Below are 18,497 nucleotides of genomic sequence, written 5' to 3' on the forward strand. Positions count from 1 at the left end.
CCTGTGTATTACAACCAAAAGATCCCTCAGCCAGGCACAGAGACTATTGGAAATTTATGGGGTTATTCTGCTAAGTCATGGCTCTGCAACCCTGACTTCTTCCTCTCTCCCCTGTCCAAGAATCAAGTCTCCCTTCATCAGTTCCAAGCAAATGGAAGGAAGGAGGGAGGGAGGGAAGGACGGAAGGAGGGAAGGGAGAGGGAGAGGTGGGGAGAGGGAGGGAAGGGATGGAGAGGGAGAAAGAAAGAAAGAAAGAAAATTTTTATTTGATTCCTCCTACAGAAATTGCTAACCTTTTTTGGCCAGTCGAAGCAGCTGGTCCAGTGTCTGCCCATTTCACCTCCCCCATTCACCCAGTTCTAGGAGGAAGCCCACTGGGGAGAGACTGGGCTGAAGCCCACGACTAGTCTAAGACGGCGACAGCTTGACTTGGGGTGGCACGCAGACATCTCACTGCTTGGAACAGACAGTGAAGGGTTCTGGAAAGCCTATGAGTCCTACAGTTTCTCTGCAGTTAAGCTTGATACTTTCCTTTCCCCTTCGTTATTCAGGAGTTCTCTGGTCAAAAGGGAAGAGGTGTAACCCATGACTGCTCTCTGACTTCAAGTTATCCTGACTCCAAGATGAAGGTCTGCGAGTCAGGCAACAAACGTTTAACAAGACTTAACTGTAGGTTCAGACACTGTGACAGGTGCTTGGCAGTGACAGGTGACAGGTGCTTGGGGACAAAGCAGGTCAGGGAAAATAAATAGTACAGTATAAACAGCAGGAAAGGGTATTAACAGGCAGTTTATTTAAAAAAAAGAAATAATTAATAAACACATAAAAATATGGCCAACTTTCCTACATAGTGCCATAAGGAGAAGTGAACCAAAGTGACCCTGGCCCTTGATCTGGGAGCCCTGACAAAGAGCCAGCTGGGAATGGGGTCCTTTCCCAGTGAGAGGGCTGCACCAAGCTCAAATTCTCTAGAGATTAGTGACTTTCTCCCACAGTACGGGGGTCTGAGACACTCCAGTACCACAATCCTCAGGTGCTGGGCTGCTGGTGTTCAAGACAACTCCTCCAAACAACTGGCACCCCAAATCCAGGCAGCCTGGTGTCAGTCAGTGTGTCCCACACCCCCCTCACCCATCCACCAGGCTGTTCTCATGATACACTCCAGGAAGGAAGAGGGCAGGGTCCTCCGAGTGTGTCCAAGAAAGTGCCGGGGCCCACACATCTCCCTGTGGGGTGGTGGGGACCAGCACCGGGGCCTTCTCTATGTTGTGACATTGATGTCCATGCTCTGTGACATTGTGCAGTTTGCCTCACACTCCGGTGCCGGGCAGGTGGGGAGCCAGAAAAGATCCACCATGCCAAGTAGTGAGTAATTAAAGAAATGAAGTAAAATGAGATGCTACTTTTTGCCTGTAAGATTGAAAAAGACCAAAAGACTAACAATAGTAAAACATGAGAGAGTGAGAGAGGAAAGTAGAGAAACAGTGCCTCTCCCATCACACAGGTGGGAGCACAAGCAGGTGATGCTGTCAAGAGGACAAGCTGGCAACATGTACCAAAAGCCTTCATTTTACTTCTAGGAATACAGCCTAATAAATGCATCAAACAAATGGACAAAAGTTTCTCTGCAAGAGAATTTGTCATTTTATTGCTTATAATAGTGAAATACTGTAAATGACATCAATGTTCACCAAGAGAGAATTGTTTGATTGGAACATCCAGAAAGAAGACTATCAATAAGTCATGAAAAAGAATAGAAATATATATTCATTGACATAGAAAAATGTCCACAACATGCAACATTTTTAAAAAGCTGGTTACTTGGGGGTGGCCCCATGGCCTAGTGGTTAAGTTCGCATTCCACTTCGGCGGCCCAGGTTTTGGCTGGTTCGGATCCTGGTCGCAAACATGGCACCACTCGTCAGGCCACACTGAGGCAGCGTCCCACATAGCACAATGAGAAGGACCTACAACTAAAATATACAACTGTGTACTGGGGGGTTCTGGGGAGAAAAAGCAAAAAAAAAAAAAAGATTGGCAACAGTGGTTAGCTTAGGTGCCAATCATTTTTTTTTTTTAAGATTTTATTTTTCCTTTTTCTCTCCATAGTCCCCTGGTACATAGTTGTGTATTTTTAGTTGTGGGTCCTTCTAGTTGTGGCATGTGGGATGCCGCCTCAGCATGGCCTGATGAGCGGCACCATGTCTACGCCCAGGATTCGAACCATCGAAACCCTGGGCCACAATAGCAGAGTGCGCTAACCTAACCACTCGGCCACGGGGCCAGCCCCAGGTGCCAATCTTTAAAAAAAAAACAAAGCTGGTAACAGGAAAGAATAGCCCAACGTTTTAGAAGATCTTATATATACACACATATGCATATACGCAAGCACAAATTTAAAAAAATTTGGAAGACTAGAAATTAAGATGTTTAAAAGCAAAAGGTATTGAAAGATGTTGTGCCTTTTAATACCTCTTGGTGCTGTGATCTCTACTTTCTCCTTTATTATTTTCTTCACATTCTTTTCCACTTACAATAAACATGTATTGCATAATCAATAAAAACAAAACAAAAAGCATCAGAAAACAAACACAGGTGAGGCGAATTAGAAAACAGAACACCCAAAATTAAGTCTCCCATAAAGCTCTGAAAATGGAGAGCTTTCAGTCAAATATATGGAAATGAGACAAATAACCATGAAGTTGGAAGGTTTGGCACAGTGGTTCTACCCACAAAGGAGACCCTTTGTATAGGCCAACATCCCCAGAATAAGCAGAAAAGCTAGGATACAGTTCACCAAGCCAACCAAACTTCCAATACATGCGGCTGAGAGAAAAGAAAGAGCTGAGCCGGGAGATGGAGTGACACATACAAGATGTCCAGTGGTTCTCCCTTCTTCCCTCAGCAGGAAGCTTATCTCCCACAGGAGGCAGGTGAGCTGCTCACTCTCACCATAGTGGGTGGGAGAGCAGCCTTCTGGGCCTCCTCATGAGACTCAGGCTGGTACAATCCAAAGTATGCTAGAGGAAACCCCAGCCCCATTTGGGGTGAAACCCACGAAGACCACGCAGTTCCATGTGGTTTTGCCCTCAAGCATTAAGGATGGCTCACCGACCTCATCAAAACTGGTGAATCCAGATTGTTGCTATTTTTTAAATTTCTTCTGGTTTGAGGTTTCTGCTTTAAACTTTCTTATGCATACGTATGGGATTTTGCAACCCAGTTGGCCATGAAAGAAAGAGGAAAAAAAGCAAATAGGCTATAAGATACAGCAACATAAAAAATAATAGTCTCTTCCTTCTTTATCTGTGACTCAAAACATTACTTTTTTCTGAAACAAATTTATTCCTCTTTCAAGGAACAAGTTTTGAAATTTTGAGATGAGATCAGAAACGAACACAAGGTAGAAAAATCTTTTAGATACGTACAGCCATCTCTATTGGCAGAGAACCAAAGGCCATCCTAGCAATGTTAGGTACATTCAGCTCCTGTGATCTCTACAGCTCATTTTGGACTTAGTACTAAAGAGTCCTTATGATCGAAGAGTCATTTTATACAGGGAGAATCAGTTCTGTCCTAAAAACCTTTCCTTAATTTAGAAATTTAGAAACAAAAGGGTTGATTTCATTTCCAACTTAATGGGTACCCTTTTGAAAGCATGCCTCACCAACAATTTTCACAACACCTACAGAATTTTTAAACCATAAGCATTCACATAGTCCCTGTAGATATTAATCTCTTATATAGCATATATTTTTGGTACAAAGCATGCTTTCCTTGGGTGCATCCTGCTTTTCATGCCTCAGTGTATATATTTACATAAAAACAGAGATGTATTTTATAGTCATACATATGTAGACATGCACCAGTCACAAAACAGCTAGAGAAAGTTGCTTTAATGGTAGCCTCTAGCTTTTTGGAAGATTGGCGTAAATCTCTTCTGCAGGGGGAAAAAAAATCCATTTTTCTGAGAAGGTAAATGTTTATTAAATGCAAATACTGATATTCGTTACCTAGGAAAAATGTCTTGCTGCATGTGGAATTCCTCGATAAAAAGCTTTCAAGTCCCAGGTTTCTCCAGATAAACCCCTATCGGTGAACTGATGCGTGAATGCACTGAAATTGAATTACTGTACAACAGCAATTACTTTCCACAGTACAGCTATAATGGGAATCAGTTCCGCAATGAACAGCAGGTAGTATAGGAAGGGGGGAAAAACTTCATATATAATCTAGTCTCTTTTAGCTATTCCCAAGAAGCAAGGATATTTATTTTTAAGCAAAACACTCTTTTTCGAGTGCCTGATTTATCATTTTATCAATGTAAATTGGAAAATAAGTGAAACAGGATTAAGTTTATTTACAGGTAGGAGCTTCAGGGTGCCTTGAAAATTTATTAAATATCTTATCCAAGGTTGGAAAACAACAGACTCTTCTCTTAGTGAGTTTAGCTACAACTTGCTTTTTATGTCTCTTTACAGCCCCCCAGGCCCCAGTGAAGTTTGTTCTTTTAGACACTGCTAATTAACCATTTTGGGGAGAAAATTAATTTGAACAGCAAATAAAATACTTCATGCTTTGCCTGATATGCTACCAAAATAGATACCATCCTATAATTCTCCCTGTCTCTGTGAAATGTGTTTAAGTCTGTGGAGGCCTAAACTCCATACTGCCCCACGGTGCAAGCTGTGTGGATCCATGGCCCTAAAACCAGCACCACCTGGGAAGACAGAAGGAAGTTCCAACTCTGCCCCAAATCAGCGTGATGGAGGCAGTGCCCGCCCCAGAGCTGCTCCACATGATCAAAGGCAACAACCACTCCGGAGAATTCACCCTTAGAAAACGATTCTGGAAAACACTAGTATACATTTATAAATTCTCCAAAGTCCTTTCCGTCATTTCCTGGTTTATCTACTTTTTTTCAGCTTGTGCTGCTCATCTTGATCATAGGGACTGTTCTGAAATCACAGGTTCATTATTTCCCACTGGCTGTGTTGGAATGTGTCCTAAAGGCATATTCCTATAATCAGAGATCCCCGTGGTTACTCAGAGTTACTTCCTACAGATCCTCCTCCAACTGCACACTTAGCTGTGCTTGCTCGGAGTTCCCTGGAGCCTCGGAAAATCCTGCCAGCTGTGTGATGATTTGTCTACTCCTAGTGGAGGCTCGGATTGGATTTCAAAGACAAAGGAAAGGCTGGGGCAGCCTGTCCACATAACCAACACCACGAAATGCACATCCTTTGCCTTCACTCTCCCCTCAAATCAGGAAAAAGAGTTTGTCACCGTCAGCAACTCAGGAGAAAGGGGAGCTCTGTCAAATGGGCCTCCTGTCAATATTCCAGCTGAGCTCTGATTTGTGACACAGTCCAGCATTTCCAGGTGTCACTTAGGAATGACCCAAGCAGAGTCCGCAGTCGACAGATGACTGATGAATAACACTCTCTCCGCATTCAGGAGGTGAAATTTCTCCCTTGAAATGGTAATGAACTAAAAGCAAATTGATTCCATTTCTCGTCCATTCATCAGGACTTAAAACTTGATAAACTGCTCAGCAACATTCATTCAGGGCTTGAACAAAGAAGTGGGGAGACAATGCTTTGGGCGCAATCCTTATACACAAAAGCAAGGAGCAGCATCGCTGCATCAAACCCGACTTGGCTTTAAGTTAAAACAACCTACATCAAGCTTCTGAGTGGATTTGAAAAAATTTACTTAAACCACCATTGGCATTAAAAAGTGCTAGAAAATATTAGTTAAGAAATGCTACCATAATGACAGCACCATTATGTTAATGGCAATTATTGAAGCTAAGGTTATTTGTAATTTGTGAGCCTGGAAAAAAAATGTTACATACAGTCCATTACCAACCAGATGACAGAGGTTATGTAATGGACAGCCACTTTAGGTTTCACATTTTCTTCAGACATCTGACGGGGAGAAAATAGGACTTTCTGTGATAGGATAATTGCATAGTGGAGAGTAATTCAAATAGGGGACGAGTAGGAAAAAATCACTCTGGTTCAACTAATCACTGGGAAAAGTGACGGGGTGAAATGAGGAAATCAAGCCAGAAGAGACAGAGAAGAAGATCAGCAGTGTTTAGCAGCCCAGAGACGACCAGCATGTTAAAGGACTGGGTGACTGCCGGACTCCATTTTTTTTTTTTCTAACACTAACTGAACCGACCTTCACAGACTAAAGGTGTTAGCGCAGTTTTCTAAATCGCTGTTGCCAGTTTCATAAATATTTTATATACATCAATGGGAACTTTAATAATCAGTGTAGTTTGTGAACCAGTTTTTTCTTCTATATGTTCTTGGGTCCTCACATCCATCCGCCACTGATGAGCGTTTGGCTGAATCAGTTATTGGCAGGGAGACACCCAGGAAGGCACCAGGGCTTCCCACCTGACTCAGATTGCTGGGGGTGGAGATGGGGACTTGGGAAGGGAAGATTGCCAGGCAGGGTGCATCACAGTGATGGAGCAAACACTGAAACCCGTTCTTCCCCTGAGCCATTTGAGAAGGGGGTCGCTGCTCGGTGGGTGGCACGGGAAAGAAAGAGCCCTGTTGCACAGAGGTGCATTCTAGGGCAACACGGTAAATAATGGCTCCCCTGCAAACCCACAGGCAAATTTGGATCTGAGGTCATTGCTCTCCAAATGCTCACAAATCCTACAGGCAAACAGCAACTTTTCCTATTTGAGAATCGAGATAACATTATAATATGAAAAATAGTCACACCCACTGCTCCCCTGGACTCAGCATAAACCAGCACCCAGGAGGCCTCTCAGTGGCCACCTCATCTCATTCCAAATGCCACATGGTTCATGACTGCTGCCAACAGAGCCACACAGTTCACAATGGGGACCAGCCCGATCACAAGGATGCAACTGTCACCACACCAAGCCCCAACTTGACACACAAGCCCTCTTTGCTGTTTAAAGACTGAGAGCAGGGGAGAGCCACATATCACTGGACCAGTTAACCTAGATTTTATGGCATCAAGTGTGCTTACAAAGGGCCTCATACATCTATTTTAAAATACATAAAATACACAGTTCAGAGAATCCTGGATGCCTTTATTCTGGGAACATTTCAAATCAAATAGAGCAACTAGTTTTTTTCTCCTTCTCAAAGGAATCAAACCAACCATATCAGTCTTTTTTTTCCTTAACCTCACTAATTTAAAGCAAAAAGGTTTCAAAATTAGGTTCCCTCCTGTCATCATCCAGGAGCTTCCTGAAGCTTTAAGACTCTTTCCCTATTACATGCTTACACATTGGAAGGTCCCTTAACCAGCAGTAACAGCAAACATTTGCTGAATATTTACTGTTTGTCAGGCACTGTGCTAAACACTTCACACAGATAGACGCAAAGGCACGGCAATCCCACTGCCTGGATGCAAAAGAAACCCTACTGAGCCTGCCCATATGACCTGGGCAAATGACTTCACCCTGCCAAGCCCGTGTGCTCATCTCCAAACCAATGATATACTAACAGTATGTCACTCCTGGGGTAGACGTGAGAATGAAATAAGATGACATATATAAAGTGTTTAGCACAGGGCCTGGTGCAGAGTAAGCTCAGTAAACATAGCCTAGATGAGTAAGGCCTCGATGACTCCTCCTAACATCTCCAGGGAGGTAAGAGGAAAAGAGGTCCGCCAGGTTGCTCAGCTTTTCTCATGGGCCTCCCACCTTGAGGCAGAGCTGAGATTCAGAACAATCCTCTCTCCTCCGGCTGAGCCTATGATTCACATGCCATGTGGGCCCCTGCCTCCAAGTGACCAGGCCCAGGTTCTGGGGCTGGCTGGGCCTCTGTGTTACAGTGGCATGCTGCACAAGCCCCTCGAATTCCAGACACCAGGGCTCCTTATCTGTCAACCACAGCGGTAGAACCTAAAGATAGTTCTGTCCCTTTCTACTCTAAAATCCTGTGATTTACGAGGAAATTCAAGTTTAAACAGTAACAGCATTTCCCTCTCTCAAATTGACAAAGCTGTTACTAGTATTTAAAGCAAAACAAAACATTTTTATTTTACGCAAAGATTCAGGAAAATGAGCACTCACGTACCACTCCTGCTGGAGCGACTGTAAATTAACAGAATCTTAACTGGACAGACATGTTTTCACGTGCGTAAAGAGCCTTGAAGGTTGGTTCAGAGCCTTTGAACCGTCTTGCATGTTCAGCAATTCATCTTAAGGAAATCAAAGTACCCTGCAGGATCCGAGGGTGTGGAAGTGATAAAGAACGTGGACTCTGGGGTCCATGTGCCTGCAGCCCGTCTCTTATTCCCCATGAGACCTCGGGGAAGCAGTAACTTCTGCCTCTCAGTCCTCTCTTTTGTAAAACAGGGATAATAATAGTAATTTCCATCACGGGGCTATGGGTACGTGTAAAATCCTTAGGGGAACACCCAACATGTAGCAGGTACTGAGTTGGTTGATCTATTATTAATATACAGGAAGATTCACAGCAACGTTATTTATATCAAAATGTGCAAACAGCTAAAATATCCAGATATAGAGAAATAGTCAATCAATTACGACACACTCATAGATGAAATGTTATGCAGCCTTATAAGAATATCACAAAATACAGTGACACAAGAAAATGCTCACACTACAACAGCACTTCTACAGAAGTGAAAAGAAGCTGGATACAAAAGTGAACAGACAATACAATTGCAAATTTGAAAAAAGAAAAACACACACAAGTACACCCATAGAAATCCAAAGAAAAAAGACTGGAAGGAAGGAAATACACAAGAATATAAGCCATGGTTTCCTGCCAAGAGGCGGGAGTTTTAGATTATCTTTTTCTCTCTTTAATACTTCTCAATATATTCTTAAAGTTCCAGCAAAGTGGTGTTCATTTTATGAATAGAAAATAGTAGGGCCAGCCCCAGTTGCCTAGTGGTTAAGTTTGGCGCACTCTGCTTCGGCAGCCCAGGTTTGGTACCTGGGCGTGGACCTACACCACTTGCCTGCCAGTGGCCATGCAGTGGCGATGGCTCACATACAAAAAAAGGAAGATTGGCAACAGATGTTAGCTCAAGGAGAACCGTCCTCAGCAAAAAAAAACAAAGAAAGAAAGAAAGAAAACAGTAATTATGGTGGGCTTTTTTTTTTTTTAATTTCTATTTCAGGATTCTGACTACTACATTTGAATGGCTATCATGCTGCCATGTCTGTAAAGAATACCATTTGTTTCAAGATAGTGACATAAAGACACTCCAAGGGCGCCCCATACAGCTCCCAGCACTGGCTGTCAAGACATTTCTGTGACTGATAGAAGTATTTTTTTTTTCTAAGGCACTTCAGAGTTTCCACCAAGAAGTCTCATCTTATTTACATTAATAATCATGGTAGCAGCAGAAGCCACCATTCCCTGACCACTATGTATGTACCAGGATCTGTGCTAAGTGGCTCAAAACCATAACTTTGTTTGATCTTCACGCCCACTCTGTGAGTTTTTCCCACTTTACAGATGAGGAAATTGAGGTTCATGAAGGCTGTTTTGCAAAAGGTGGAAGGTCAGTAAGTGACAAAGGCAGGCACTGAACCCAGGTCAACCTCCTGCTTGTACCTATGAAACTACACTCCCTCTATCCCGGAATCAAAATGGTATGAAAATGTTTTAGGGACAAGTAAATGTGTGGGAAAATTAGGTCTAAAGCAGAAATATGTTGTAGAAATTTGGCTTTGCCAATTAATTGTGAGAAAAACTAAAGTAGGAAGTGGTCTTTTACAGCAAAGTGATTCTTGAGATAATTATTAAAACTGAAAGCTAAGATACATTAAAAGGATCATACACCATGATCAAGTGGGATTTATACGAGGGATGCAGGGATGGTTCAACATCCACAAATCAATGAACATGATACACCACATTAACAAAATGAGGAATAAAAACCACATAATCATCTCAATAGATGCAGAGAAAGCATTTGACATGATCCAACATCCATTTATGATTAAAAACTCTCAATAAAATGGGTATAAAAAGAAAGTACCTCAACATAATAAAGCCAATATATGACAAACCCCCAGCCAACATCATATTTGATGGTGAAAAACTAAAAGCCATCCCTCTGAGAAGAGGAGCAAGACAAGGGTGCCCACTCTCACCACTCCTCTTCAACATAGTACTGGAAGTTTTGGCCAGAGCGATTAGGCAAGAAAAAGAAAGAAAAGGTAACCAAACTGGAAAAGAAGAAGTGAAACTCTCACTGTTTGTGGATGACATGATTCTATATATAGAAAACCCTAAAGAATGCATCAGAAAACTATTAGAAATAATCAGCAACTACAGCAAAGTTGCAGGGTACAAAATCAACTAACAAAAATCAGTTGCATTTCTATACACCAATAACAAACTGGCAGAAAGAGAAGTCAAGAATACAATCCCATTTACAATCGCAACAAAAAGAATAAAATATCTAGGAATAAATTTAAGCAAGAAAGTGAAAGACCTATACAATGACAATTATAAGACATTATTGAAATAAATCGATGATGACATAAAGAAATGGAAAGATATTCTATGCTCATGGACTGGAAGAATAAACATAGTTAAAATGTCCATTTACCTAAAGCAATCTACAGATTCAGTGCAATGCCAATCAGAATCCCAATGACTTCTTCACGGAAGTAGAACAAAGAATCCTAAAATTCCTATGGGACAACCAAAGACCCCAAATAGCTAAAGCAATCCTGAGAAAAAAGAACAAAGCCAGAGGCATCACAATTCCTGACTTCAAAATATACTACAAAGCTACAGTAATCAACACAGCATTGTACTGGCACAAAAACAGACACACAGATCAACGGAACAGAATTGAAAACCCAGAAATAAAATCACACATCTATGGACAGTTACTCTTCAGCAAAGGAACCAAGAACATACAATGGAGAAAAGAAAGGCTCTTCAATAAATAGTGTTGGGAAAACTAGACAGTCACATGCAAAAGAATGAAAGTAGACCATTATCTTTCACCATACACAAAAATTAACTCAAAATGGATTAAAGACTTGAAAGTAAGACGTGAAACCATAAAACTCCTAGAAGAAAATACAAGGAGTACACTCTTTGATATCAGTCTTTGCAGCATCTTTTTGAATACCATGTCTACTCAGGCAAAGGAAATAAAAGAAAAAATAAACAAATGGGAATTCATAAGACTAAAGAGCTTCTGCAAGGCAAAGGAAACCAGGAGCAAAACAAAAAGACAACCCACCAATTGGGATAAATTTTTGCAAATCATATACCTGACATGGAGTTAATCTCCAAAATATATAAAGAACTCATGCAACCCCACAACAAAAATATAAACAACCCGATCAAAAAATAGGCAGAGGATACGAACAGACATTTTTCCAAAGAAGATATACAGATGGCCAACAGGCACATGAAAAGATGTTCAACATCACTAATCACCAGGGAAATGCAAATCAAAACTACAATGAGATATCACCTTACACCCGTTAGAATGGCTACAATCACCAAGACGAAAAATAAATGTTGGAGAGGACATGGAGAAAAAGGAACCTTCATGCACTGCTGGTGGGAATGCAAACTGCAGCAGCCACTAAGGAAAACAGCATGGCGATTTCTCAAAAAATTAGAAATAGAAATACCATATGGCCCAGGTATCCCACTACTGAGTATTTATCCAAAGAACTTGAAATCAAAAATTCAGAGATTTATGCATCCCTATGTTCACTGCAGCATTATTCACAATAGCCAAGACGTGGAAGCAACCCAAGCACCCTTCAACTAATGAATGGATAAAGAAGATGTAGTATACATATACAACGGAATACTACTCAGCCATAAAAAGACAAAATTATCCCATTTGCAACAACATAGATGGACCTGGAGGGTGTGATTTTAAGCTAAATAAGCCAGACAGAGAAAGACAAATACTGCCTGATTTCACTCATCTGTGAAAGATAAACAAACACATGGATAAAGAGAACAGGTTAGTGGTTACCAGAGGGGAAGGGGGTTAGGGACTAGGTGAAAGGAGTAAAGGGGCACCTATGGTGATGGACAAAAATTACACTATTGCTGGTGAGCACGAAGCAGTCTATACAGAAACTGATAAATAATAATGAGCATCTGAAATTACACAATGTTATAAACTATTATGACTTCAATGAAATAATTGGGGAGAAAAACCCCTAAAGGTAAGCAAACTATACATTAGAAATAAAGAACTCCTCAGATTGCAGTTCTTTGCCATAATCCTGTGCCAATATGGCATTAACATAGGATACTACAACATTCACGTGTCCTAAAACAAGAACATAAGATGCTTTGTTTAGTTGGCAACAAGCAATAAAGTTGGAGACCATCTTAGAAATCCAAAACGATACACTTGTGTACTGCAGTTCTATTTGTCCTGCTGATAATATGAAATTTCAGACAGCTCTTACCAGTCAAGATAAGCATTATAATCACAGTAATATTCCAATAAAGAGAAAGAGAACTTCTGACTTCATCTGGACTCATTTACCCCATTCAGATTTTCAATTCTACATTTTGGCAAGCATTGCTTAAATTTTTTCATGGCTGCTTAATTGAACCACAATGTACCTTTGAATGATTTTTGGCAATTAGTGAATGCATACACAGTCATAAGCCATCCTCCATGGCTGTATAATTAGTGATGCCCCCGAAGAAGGCATAAAATTTTAAGATGAAAATTGGCACCTGAACCCTATATGGAAAGGGCGATTGTGTCCCTTGTAACTGCTTTTCCTTGTTAACTAGACTAAGGAAAAGAAAACGTTTACATAACAGCTGAGTCAACTTTGATATCTGAGGGTTGTGTTCATCAACACCAATTCCCTGAAGCTGCCTTTGTGCCTTCTGGCAACACAGAACAGAAACCAGAAGTACTTACCCTCACTGCTTCCGACTTTTTGTGAAACATCTCTTCCATGTTCTTTGCCAGCTTTTTCACCAGTTGGAGACCATCGATTTCTTCTATGGCAACATCTTTCTCATATTCTTTGTATTTCTGTAAGGAGGGAGGGCAACGTTAAAGGCAAATGATACCACCAGACACCACACCCATGATGTCAGAGCACATCTACCTACAAGGAATCAGTAGAAATAAAGTTATAATGTGATTGTCTCTGCTGGATTTGGGGAGAGTGGATTGTATTTCACAATTATTAAACCAACCAGGGAGAAATGTAAAAACTGGCTCGGGTTCTCTTGGAAACTTCATAGCACCCAGGAAAGGAATAATCCCTAAAGCAATCAAACTCTTTATCATCCATCTTCTTCAGTTTTTTAAATCAACCCTCTACGCTTCCAACTTGACCACACTCAGCCATTCTTCTGGAGGACTGCCCCAGATTCATTAACTATCCTGCAGGCATCACCACTGGAAACTGACTATTCCAGATGCGTCACAAAGTAAAAATGAAGAAACTCAACTTTAGTGGGGTTTTTTTTTCCGTGAACATCACTAAGTTAATTTTTTCATGGCCAAAGACCAGGGACTTAGGAAAAAACAGTTTCAGAGCCATGACTCTAACGTAGAACTACAGCAGGCATCAGCAATCTATGATCCTTGGGCCAAATCTAATCCATCATCTATTTTTATAAATAAAGTTTTACTGGGACAAAACCACACCCATTTGTTTACATATTTGATCAAGTTAAATAGTCATAACAGAGACTAGATGACCCATAAAGACTAAAATATTTACTCTCCGGTCCTTTACAGAAAAAGCTTGCCAACTCCTGAACTGGAGAAGGAAATGAAGAAAGTAAGATGACAGAACATCTTATAAACATTTTTATAATGTTAGCGTCCTTGCTGTGGATTTTAGTATTTCAATTCGATTCAATTATTGAGGACTTCCAATGTGCCCCAGGAGAGCACAGAAATGAGCATATACAGCAAGCACAAAAACCATAAAAACAACACTTTTTGTAAGATTTCATAATTTGTTAGTTTGTTCATAAAGGACTGATTTGACTCACAGTTGACTCAAATTCTCAAAGACAATTTTTCATTTGAAATCTATCACATCCCCTGGTAATTTATCTGTTTAAACCAGCAGTTCTCAAAGGAGTCCAAGAACCCCTGTGGGGTCCCTGAGACCATTTCAGGGGTCCATGAAGTCCTCGTTTCTTCCAACAGCATTTCTAGGTGAAGCCAGGCTTTCTTCATAGATTTCAGCAAACACAACAGCCTGAACACAGAAGCAGAGATAAGAATCCACATTCTTATCTGGAAGAATCCATTGTCTTCTCTCAAACATTAAAGAGATTTGCAAAAACAAAACCAAAAAAATACTACTCCCCTAATTTTTTTCGTTTGGGGAAATATAGTTATTTTTCATAAAACATGTTATTTATGTTAAAATGTTATGAGTTTTTATGTTTTGAACTCATTTATTTTTAAATTCCTTCATTTTAATTTCTAATATGGCAAATATCAATAGCTACAACTGACATAAGAAGAAGCCCACAGGAGTCCTCAATATTTTCTAAGAGTGTAAAGCAGTCCTGAGACCAAAATTTTGGCTTAACTAAAGATCTAATTTTGTTCCCACTGGAAAGAAATATTGCTTATTAATAAACATCTTCCAAATGGAGTTTGAAATACTTTTAATGTCAGTAGGAATCCCTTACATTTACAGAGCTATCAAAAAAGGCTGGGGAACTAAAAATATTAGGGGCTTTATATTTACCCTTATTTGTGGGGAAAACCTGAATCAGTTATTAACCCCTGACCCCAAGCTTCCACTTAGGAAAAACAAGGGGCTCCCCAGCTTCTCTTGGCTCTAGAGACCTTGAGAGTCATTTTTGAAGTGGAAAATATAATGACTTTTTAATGTCAGGATAACTTTTTAGGTATAAATTTATATTTTCTCCCCAATTCCCCTTGTTTACCTTCAAAAATGTAAACTGAGAGGATGCTCAGTCTTTCCTTGCCCCAAGGAAAGGAGTGTGTGTGTGTGTGTGTGCACACGCACATGCATGCACATGTGTCACACAAAATGCTTCCTGTCCTAGCTAAGATTTCCAAGTCCTTTGAGGCAATAAAACTGGGTGTTCTGAAAGGAAAAAACTAGAGTTTAAGGACAGGGGGTGTTCCATGGAAATGAACATACAAGAGAATTCATCGAATCTCTAAGACTAAAATGAAATCCTGGACCCTGAGGGCATCTCACCACAGAGAGATCCCAGTGCCCATTACTGGACTCTGGCAGAGTAGGAGGTCACAAGGGCAGGAAGGGATCTTCAGACTTGGCACTGGGGCCTCTGACCCAAATATCAGACCCAAGGCCTGGTATTTCTCAGAATTAAGGGGATCCTGAAGAAATATACAAAATGCTACTCTGGACTGCCTGAGTCTAGACCAAGACAGACTACTTATAAGATGTGCTGAGCTGCTCCATGTGGTTCTATAATGGACCATGAGTTGCAAGTGACATGCTTCTCCCTGCTCCCTGAAAACATCCAAAAGCTCCTACGTTTGCCTTGAGAGTCTCTCTCTTATATCTCACCTGGAAAACCAGTATTCCTTCATCTAGCCTTCCCCTCCTCAAGAAGCCTGTCCTGGTTCCCCAAGACAAGAAAGCTGCATCCTCCCTCTGAGCCCCCATTTGCTCATCACTCCTGCCATCAGAGCTTGAGTGGCCCAGGAGGCAAGAACAGATCCTCATGGTCATCCACCAGCCCACAGCAGACACTCACAGCACTTCTCTGGATGAAGCTTGTTGTAGAACAATTGCAATGTTACAATACAAGGAAGATGCAAGTAATAATGCAGCTGCATTTTGTCCTATGGTCCTGTAAGTGTGACCTCCCCACCCCTTGGGAGGTTAACTGGATTGGCCTGGGATATAGGACTCCAGCCAGCCCAACCCTGGCTCAAGCTAACAGCCTCCTCTGGTGTATGAATAAAACTTCAATGACAATCACTGGAAACTTTCCCTAAGCTCAAATGCAAGCCAACATCTTTGGAGCCAAAAATCCTGGGAGTTCTCTGCTGCCTGCCAGATGTGCTCCAAAAGCCAACAGCCAAGGCCACCTTCTACCCAAGCCTGATTCACTACCCAAAATACAAAGTTCAAGAAGTGAGTAAAACCAAACAAAACTAATGTTGGCCTAATATTTACAAAGTCAGTGAAATAAATCTCTGTCTTAAGTAATTCTGTAACAAAAAATGATCTAGAGATTAGATTAAAAAAAATAAAGTGAATTTCACGATTAGCTGAATTTTTTGGTTTTTATATTAAGCCCCATTATTCTGGCCATACCTGTCACATGCACATGTTTCTCTCCCAAGAGACCTCCAGAGGAGAATTAATTGACTTAACTCTGACTATCCACCAAGTTTTCAATGAGACCTTCCCACATCCTCTCTTCTGACTCTGTGCATGAAAAGGAGCCACTTACCTTACAGAGGGTTGTCAGTCTCCCAGGGCTAATTGTGCCTGGTGACCTAGCTAACTAATCTCAACACAAAGCTCTTTGCCAAGGATTCTAGATCTGGGACAAACTCACCAGTTCACTGGTTCCATTCCTCTGCCAGCCTAAGTCCTCTTCCTTCAGGACATGTGATAATGGGTCCTCTTTGCCAATGAGCCAAGTCTATACTACCTTCTTACCTTGGGGAAATTACTCCATAAGCAAAAAACACTCTGCTTTTCAAGATGTGTTAATGTCTTCTGGAATCAGGTCAGAATAATGTAACGCCTTACTCTTACCAGGAAATGTTACACTTTGCTGGAATCAAAGGATTTTGAAGAACAGAGAGAGTAACTCAATGATAGGCATTAATCAGTTGCAAGCCCTTAATGGCTTAGAATGGTGATATGTATCAAAACCATTAACAATGTCCCTACTGTACAAAACCAAGCAATCTGATCTCCAGCAACTGGACAAAGCAAGCTACAACACCACAACAGAATTCCACACAGCCATCCCAAACTGTGTAAAAGAACGTAGGAAAAGTGCACACAGTCTGTTACAATATGTTACAGATAGTAAGCAGTGACTTTTTGTTTTAAACTACTAATCTGCATATACATGCATATGCGCAAACACACACAAAACACACTGCTGGGGGACATATGCCAAGTGTTCACAGCTGTCTGTGCAATTACAAACGAGTTTTTTTCTTTCATTTTTTGCTTACCTGTATTTTACCTGAAATGTATTTTCTAACTTTTCTAATGAACATACTATTTTGGAAACTAGAAAATATAAAAGTTGTAGTTAGATGTAGAATAGCATATGGGCACCTAATAAACAGATTCCTTTAGGGGAATGTGGTCCCAATTAGAATCTGTGCAATTAAGCGGCATGTCTTCATTAGCAGAGCCTCAGGAAGTCAGTAGGATGAGTCCTCTGTGCATCACAGGCCCAGCACGGCGCCAGAAGCTTTTCACATATTAATTTGTCTAATCTTCACAGCTACCCTGAGAGGTAGGTATTATCCCCATGTTGCAGATGGGGAACTGAGGCACAGAGAGCTCCAGTCAGTTGCTGAAAGTCAAATGGTTAGAGAGTGAGTTTTAAACCTAGTGAAGTCTAACTTCTAAACGCTTGGTCTTTTGAACTTGAGGGGTAAGGAGTGAAGGACTGACAATCTAAATATTTGCAAACCTGCTTCAGAGGGCCCATTTCACTGCCATAACAACCCTGTTTCATTGATTTTGTAGCCAACAGTGGCTTGGACTTGCCAAGAGAGTCAAATACCAAAAACCAGAGACATCCTCAGTTAACGAGGGCTGCAGCTGCTCTCAAGGCTGCTCCAGGTGAGAAAAAGCCACAGGGCCAGGGCACACAGGATGTCAGAGGAGTCAACTCCACCCTTCCATAGGGCCTCTGAGGGCGTGAGCTTGGAGCCTGGCCCCAAAGGAGCAGACTCGGCTCTTCACAATAAAAATGCCTGGAGGGAGAGGAGCAAGCCACTCTGGAAGCAGCCCTGGAGCCTTAACTACAAGTTACTCCAGGGCTGTGTTTGAGCTATAAATCGTCTTCTGTTCTCCAAGGTACCAAGAAAGACCTGGAGGCAGAACACCCCAAACTTCTCCTCCTCTGGGGTTTGCCTCCTCACATGGCTCTGCAGGCAATGGGCTTTATTTTCCGTAGCTTCAAGGACTGCACTAGCAATCACTTTGTTTCATGTAAAAGCAGTCATCCTTCAACTGGAAAAAGGAGTTAGAAAGCATTGGCGGTCCCTGTAAACACACAAAAGGAAGGCAGAGGGAAAGACAAATGTGGAAGAGATGCTGTGCCACCTGATTAAAGATTCAGGCCAAAAGGGATTTGAATTCTGTCTCCAGCATTTATTTACTTGTTCCACAAACATCTGTTTTGTGTCTCTAGTATGCCAGGGAGGGTACTAGGCACCAAGCACAAAATGATGAGTAAAGTAAAGTTGAAGAAAGTTCACAGTCTAATGGTCAGGAGTGTTCTGATGAGTAAACAGGCAAAAAGGATGCAACATCA

At 41.3% G+C, this 18,497-nt stretch overlaps 1 protein-coding gene across 4 annotated transcripts in view; it reads right to left on the reverse strand.

Moving 5' to 3' along the window:
• CACNA2D3 (calcium voltage-gated channel auxiliary subunit alpha2delta 3) overlaps positions 1–18,497 on the reverse strand; it is an 824,202-nt gene that overhangs the window by 636,995 nt on the left and 168,710 nt on the right. For all 4 annotated transcript variants that reach the window (XR_011426865.1, XM_070237387.1, XM_070237386.1 and 1 more), the window contains one exon: positions 12,916–13,032. Coding sequence is in view for 3 of the 4 variants with exons in the window: in XM_070237387.1 (XP_070093488.1) it covers positions 12,916–13,032 (117 nt within the window). In the remaining variant the exon portion in view is untranslated. The remainder of the gene's footprint in view (positions 1–12,915; positions 13,033–18,497) is intronic.

Source organism: Equus caballus, chromosome 16 (assembly GCF_041296265.1).
Source record: "Equus caballus isolate H_3958 breed thoroughbred chromosome 16, TB-T2T, whole genome shotgun sequence".
Lineage (NCBI taxonomy): Eukaryota > Metazoa > Chordata > Mammalia > Perissodactyla > Equidae > Equus > Equus caballus.